The sequence below is a fragment of the Sinocyclocheilus anshuiensis genome, unplaced genomic scaffold, assembly GCF_001515605.1.
Source record: "Sinocyclocheilus anshuiensis isolate Anshui unplaced genomic scaffold, SAMN03320099.WGS_v1.1 scaffold963, whole genome shotgun sequence".
Lineage (NCBI taxonomy): Eukaryota > Metazoa > Chordata > Actinopteri > Cypriniformes > Cyprinidae > Sinocyclocheilus > Sinocyclocheilus anshuiensis.
Window position 1 is genome coordinate 598,455 of NW_015544183.1, and position 7,458 is coordinate 605,912.

Genomic DNA, 7,458 nt, shown 5'->3' on the forward strand with positions numbered 1-7,458 from the left:
GAACGATGAGCTTTGTAAAAATCGACACATTTCAGAAAGGCGGGGCATAGAGGAGAAACAATGTACAGTATGTGGAAAATAATGTGTTTTTTTAACCTTAATCCGCATAAACATTTCATTACACCAAATACACAAAATAATGTTCTTTTTAGCAGCATCATATGACCCCTTTAAACTCCAATAACTTAAAACTTAAAAACAATGCAGAGGTTTAATAAAATAAAGTAAATGAAACACAACCAACAAAGCAGTATCCAGATTTATCAAAGAATTGCGTGATGTTACACATTTTCAAGAGAAACCAGATATTCAACAACAAAATTTAGGGCAGAACTTCATTTTGCCATTCAGGAATCGAGTGGGTCGAGAATAGTCATTCCATACCAGAATGAAACCTGAATGCATGTTGCTTAACGATGGCTATTGGTTAATATTAATGTCGGTGGAAAAACGAAAGTCATTGCAAAGAGGGAGTGAGTTAATTATGTTTTGATGAAAGATTTCCAATGACAGTAAAACCAGGAATGTGTATTAAAGTAAACGGGCTCAATTAGTCACTTTAATACAAGGGCATTAGTCAATAACAAAGGCTAATTTCAGACTTAATTTGACTTGACATTTTACATTTTGTTGATGACTACATGAAAGTTGGCCTTCTGATGAATAAAAATTTTCATATATCAGATCAAAGGAAAAGGAGTACAGATTATGCTCCGTCTTGAAGGTTAAAGAGAAGATAACATGAATTGAATACGCTTTTCCATCACAGAGACGTCAGCTTTAGGTAGAAGGCGGATTGGAGTGTTGGTTGGAGGATAACCTTGACATTTTTTTTTTTAATTCTTAGAATTCTCAGCAACATTTGCATGACTTGCGCACAGCATGCCAGAGGGTCACCTTGGATTACAGAAGATGACGTGCACGTCTCTTATGCGTGCAATTAAATTTGAGTTATTAAAGTTGCATGAGAGCAGAGGGGATAGGCTCATTTATGCAATCGGTGTATTGCACATCCTGACCATTGTCGTGTCTTTTTTTGTATTTATTTGCATGACCTGGGGTTCGTGTAACATCTGGCAAGACTGAAATATTTAAGAGAGTCAATTTCGTCATGCGAGACCCCGACGGGCTGTACTCTGTCACTTTAAAGCATCACAGAACTATTTTAGAACATGATCAAATATTAATTATTCAGCATGGTGGGTAGTTACACTTCAATTAATCATGGGCTATTAATGGCAGTCCAATATATTGCAGAGCAAGACTGATAACTACATATGAAGACCAAAGTGTAAGACAAGAAGAGTAAGTGTGGACTTGGATCGCACATTCTGCCCTTCACTGAGTTACATATAGCTGAATTATTCAAGGCTGTGGCAGACCAGCTATGAGGTGAATATATACAGCAAGCATTTTACAAAAGTCTGATGTCCTTCCAGGAATACCGTTAAAAAGTAATACATGCTGCTGTACCTTCTGATTCGCTGATATGTTCATAAATAATAGACAAACCCTAAATATCACAAGTACACAACATACTCTTACGCATGAAGAATACTGTTGCGTATCACCAGTAGGGCAAAGGTCTCAAGTCAGTATGGGTGGAGAGAATGGGGTGTCCACTTACTAAAAAAAAATACACTGATTTTTAAAGTACACTACTGCATGAAGTACTTGACCCAGGGTGGGACATCTGGATAATGACTGGTCAACAGACTACAACTTACTGTAAATAAAAAGAACACAAAGCAAGCACTTAAAAAGGCAACGCAGAGTTTAATCGTCTCTAAAATATATTCATCAAAACAAAAGAATGAGGATGCTTCTAGTTGTTGCATCTGAAACTCAGTTTGAGAAAAGCTGATAAATGTTAAAATGCTATTTGAACAACAAGACTTGAAATGAAATGGCTGAAGAAGAAGAAAAAAAACATGTAGAAAGTATCTTCTGGACAGACTGATGATCCATAATCATGAGAAATCAGATTTCCACACAAAAATACACACAGAAAAACAAACCAAATGATGGCGGGATGCACATTCCCCTTAAAATACATACAACAGTACGATCAGCTAAAGAATAATAAGGAATCAATGAAAATAGATGCTACATAAAGGTGATTACATTCGTTAAGATCAAAACATGGCTTTTCTTGAAATCAGGGTTTAAAGCAAACAAATAAACAGAAATCATCTAAATAATGTGTTCTTGTCTGTGCCACTCTCCAACAAAGCCATGTTTCTGGCTGAAGTCTCGGCTTTTTAGCTCATTGTTGTTTTTTTGTTTTGTTTTTTTAGAATTCAGTAATGTAATCATAACAGACAGAATACTTCGTTAAGTTTTTGTGGTGTTTTTACACAGTACTATATGCATAGTTTTTGAAATATTAATATGCCCTCCGAATAGCAATTTGTGCCGTCAGCAGCGAGGGGACACATTAACAGCTCTAAATTGGAGGACATGAAATACCAATGACACATTTAAATGTTTTAGCCTTACTTGTAGAGTATTTTTACTCTTAAATACTGACCTTTGAATGAAAAAAATAAATAAAAATTTTTCCAGATTAAATATTTCAAATGCCAAATACAGCACTGCTTGCATTTCTGTTGTATTACTGTGTAACAACTAATGTGTAAATATGTAAGGGATTGTATACCATTTCATTTCATGACAGAATTCAGTAACCTGAACACTTCTTAAACACTTCTGCAAGTGCTTAACTGCTTTGAGGGAAGTAATGGGACACTTCAGCAAAAGATAAATAAATACACAAAAAACTCTTAGATATTTACTTAAAATCAGTTTTAAATACCATTAGTCAAACAAAACAGGTGAGAATGAAAATCAGGAAGTATATCCAAGTTCTTGATCATTAAAACATACTGAATACATCAAAATCAAAATTCTAATATTAATTAATAATTCAAATTAAGTACAAAAGCTGTCTTTAGGTTGGGTGTTGAAATACAGTGGTAGATAAAAGAGGTAACTGAAAAATTGAGGTGAAGGATCCTCTCAGTTTATGATGACTATAAGTAGGCTAAAGGAACAAGATGTTCTTTTAAAGGGTGATGGAGATCCCCCTCTGTCAGAGCAAGGGTTAGGCACTGAAAATTGACAAGAGAGTCTCATAGATTACATTTAATCTTCTTCAACCAGCAGAATACCTGACACAGTGGTATCTGTGAAGCTGTGGCCATTTGGTGCCATCCCAATCTCAACAAAGGACTTGTACTGGGATACTGGAAAGATGTCATTATCTGGGTAGAAAACTCTCACCCGAGGGCAAAAGCAAATGTCAAAACACCCATTATGTGAAATGTTCCATGTCCACACAGTGCCACAGGGATCAATCCTAATGCTGCTCAACCTTGTCGCTTCTGAAGAACTCTTTCAGAAGTGTGATTGTATGGTTATGTCCTGCTGTTGCCCACTCAATCACGTCACATCAAACAGAATCAAGTCTTGTACTGGTGAAAATCACCTTAATTCAGACTATGACATTCTTGTACGATCCCTGAAGCACCGTCCACTCAAAGCGGGACTGACTGAAGTTGCAGCCGGTACTTCACCACAGTTTCCATCAAAACCGTAGGTTCCACAGATAAAAGAGCTCCATGCCTCAGAGAGAGGACAGAAGAGTTACAATGATGCCTCAGCGACAGCAGCATGATCAGGGATAACTACAGCAATGCTGATCCGATCCCTTCCACTTGTTGTGTGCTGCTATGCCTAGTGATTGCTAGCAAGACAAAAAGCACTCAAGGTCAAACAAACAAAAAAAAGAGAAGAATAAGCCTGAAAGTCTCAGTCCAGCAAGTTTCCATGCTCTTGAGCTCTGGTAAGGCTATCTTTGCGGTGCAAGTGATGAATCCCCATTCTCTTGGGGCTCTTCAGAGGTCGTGAGGAGCCAGTCCGAGGGGGCTTGTCTGCATAATCCTCAAGGGCAGCTAGGACCCTTGAGCCAATGACAGGAAAGTCCTGGGGTAGGATATCTCGCTCCTCAGCTGAACTTCCTGCTGAGCCGGCATCTTCAGCAAACTCTTGACGCTTAGCAGAGGCTGGACTGCTCTCAATGGTGACCATGGTATCACCACTAGCACCATCATTGTCAAGTGGATCAAGGGCCGTCAGTAGGTGTTCACCCTCTTCCTGGGAAAAGTCACCACCATATTGTGTCTTTTTTGCCCGGAGGTCTGCCATGCTGCTGGTGTCTGTATCCAAACTGGACTCTCTACTTGCTGTCCAGCTCTGGGCTGAGGATCCCTCTTCGCCATCAGAGTAAGCACCTCTCAAAGCCCCTACTCCTGATTTTCCATTGTGACTTCTTTGGAGATCTTTTAACGTCTCACTGCTGAAGGACGTGCGGTTGACAAGGGAGCCTTCTGTGGATGGTGCCGTTTTTTCTACAAACATGCGCTGCCAGTTGGCCAGTAGGTCCTCCTCAGAGCTACCAGAGCTTGCAAAGGCGCTCGGAGGCTGAGGGGGGCTGCTAAAGGGACTCGAATGACTGGAGAGAGTGTCCGTAGCATCCATCTGTGGAGGTGTGCGCTGGTGAGAAGCATGCCCTCCACCAGAAGATGAGGAGGTCCCAGAGCGCCAACCCCCATCAGATACAGCAGGGCTATTGGGCACGGTGCGCTGGCGCTCGGCTGCCTCTTCTTCGTTCTGTACAAGACTGAGAGAAATGGCCTGACGAGTAGCGTAGGTGCAATTGGGCAGTGGGCTGTTTTTGGGAATCCTGACTTTGTCATCAGAAGAGAACTCAATCACTTTGCGACCAGGGTACAGCGGGTTTGGTGGTGGAGGTGCTGGGTAAGGATTCAACTTCTCAAAAGAGGGGGCTGCCCCATCTTCTCCAGTTGGACCATCCAGGCTGCCCTGGCTTTGACACATGCCGTTTACATGCTGCTGATCAGAGCTAGGTCCCACAGGAGACCTGGCATGAACAGGGCCCCCATTTTCACGGCCTCCACTATCGTCTTGGGGTCCTGTCATGTCCACGTGTACGAACACATCTTCAGCCACTGGCCGACCTGCACTGCTGCTAGACTGGGCTGAGTTGAGCACCAGGGGCTCCGGTTTCTCAAGAACACGAGCGATCACCGAAGTGGGCACTACGTCTGCGGGAGTCAGGCTTAGAGTGTCAGGATCCTGGGCTTGAGCTCCCTGGGAGCCCGGAGTCTTGTTAGGCAAGCTGCTCTTCATGTGCTTGTTCACCATGTCCTGTAGCTCATATGGCAACTGCAAAACATTATAGAGAAAATAAACAAGCAAGCGTGAAATTTTTTCTTTTCCTGCAGTAGAGTTCATTTTATAAATTGGTTTCAACATTTAAAAATACTATTATGGATAAAAAAAGATTCTTGAAAATGAAATGTTATCCATCAACCTGAAAAAATCCTGGATAATGAGAAATTTATTGTAACCAGCAACAGGCATTCAAATGGCCTTCTTTGAATAGATAATCAGGGTTAATTCAGTTTCTAGGCATAAGACTTTTTAAGGACCAGCCTTAAAATATGAATGCATAATTCTTACATGGAACATAAACTGGGAAATGTACTAATGTTTTCACTGTCTTTCTCATGCAATAGACGCAGCAGTGATTTGAGGGAGTCAAGCTCCAAAAAGGACAAGACAGTACTATAACAGTCCATACAATTTTCTGCTTCCAAGAAAGTAAGTTTGAAATAGGTTTGGAATGACATCAAGGGAAATAAACGATCTCAATCTTTTTTCCTTTTATCTTTTTCTTGGGACCACATTTGTTGTTATGAGATCTATGTAGCTTGCACATTTTGTGGATGAATCCTTTTTTGAAATTAATCTTAAAAAGTGCAATTTCACTAACATGCACTGGGATATGAATAGGATGTTCAATGAAGCCTATCTACCATTCTGCCCGAATGAAGGTTATCTTAGTCTTGATCAAGAAAAGCAGAAAATAGTGTTTTTTAATCTAACACCATCTAATGTCTGCCCGCCCTGATGTGGGAGGCGAATAAAGAGTAAGAAACTCACCTCAAATTAGATTATTACTGAAGAGGGGTGAGACAGACAGAGAAAAAGAGAGAGACTAAAAGAAAAAAGGCAGGTGATGAGGCCTTTATTTCATTCTGTAGTGTGACAATTTCACGAAGCCAGGCCAAGTCATTGATTTGTGGAAAAAAGGAAGGAAAAATCAGTGATCTCACACCCCTGCTCAGCTTTATGTTGTAACGATCCTGTGGGGCAGCAATTACCCACAAAGCCCTTACTTCCTCTGAGCGTGGGGCATGGGAGAATTGATCTGTCCAGACCAAACATCCAAGCATGACCCCCTCATGGCCTTCTAGTTCAGAAATCTACATGATGCTCCCTAAATTAATTGTCCCGGGGGGCAGAGTGCATTTGTATCCCATGACCACTACAGCATCACATGCTAGAGTGTGGGAAGTCAGATGTTACACAAAGTACTACAATACTCCAGTCACGGTACGAAAAACGAGACTTCTTTCTCCCACATAAAAATGAGGACAGCTCAGATATGTTTATGAACCGTTCAATGACAATCTGATGCATAAATGCACTAGCACAGAAACAATACTACCCATTCTAGATCACCTGTTTGCTCTTTTGTGCTTTCAGGGTTATATCCAATTTCAGACTTACTTGCCCCTGATCTTTACATAAAATAAATGGAATTGTGGTTGGTAAAGTATACTTCAATTTTGATGCGAGCACTTAGCGTTTGCATACAGCCAAACACATAACCACTCAAAGTAGACTCCATTCGATATTGAGTCTCACTACGCCTGACACATGCACACTAGAAAGTTTAATCTTTGACCAGTATCAAAGCTATTTCTCTCCAGATGTTATCATAAAATGATGATAAATGTCTCAGGTAGCTTGTTGTTGTTCCGTCTTCTCTTCCATTTCTTTTTTAGATTGTGAAACAAAGGCCTAGTGTAGCCACCTTGTGGACTAGTGTGGTCAAAAGACCCGGTATTTCGGTACCAAGTCGGTACTAAAAAAATGAAAACGTTACGGTACCAGGTTTTTTTAAGTACCGGTGGTACCGAGTACCCGGTCAACCCGGTTCTTGATGCGCTATCCGAAAGCTATCCTCTTCCAGTGTTGCCAAGTCCGCGGTTTTCCCATGGAATTGGGCTGCTTTAACACTGTTGCCGCGGGTTGTTTTTCATGTCCGCGGGTTGAAAAACGACCCCATTAATGTGACGTTAGCATAAGCGCGGCTAACGCTAATATAATGAGCATGAGAATGAATTTTGTTAATTTTATTCAAAATGATTTCTCTGTTAACTATTTAATGCTCCTATAATTTCATTACTGTAAAAAACAGGAGGACATAATGGTATTTACTATTTTTATACACCAGAGGCTTTTAAATGAACTGTGTAACCAAAATATGCGTGTTAGAGAATGTACAAATGTATGTTAACAGTGTTT

At 40.5% G+C, this 7,458-nt stretch overlaps 1 protein-coding gene across 1 annotated transcript in view; it reads right to left on the reverse strand.

Moving 5' to 3' along the window:
* Nucleotides 1-1,756: 1,756 nt before the first annotated feature.
* The window catches only part of LOC107696373 (tight junction-associated protein 1-like), a 91,800-nt gene continuing 86,098 nt past the window's right edge, over nt 1,757-7,458 (reverse strand). Inside the window, exon 9 of the mRNA XM_016496672.1 lies at nt 1,757-5,247. Within this exon, the coding sequence (XP_016352158.1) occupies nt 3,811-5,247 (1,437 nt within the window). The 3' untranslated portion in view covers nt 1,757-3,810. The remainder of the gene's footprint in view (nt 5,248-7,458) is intronic.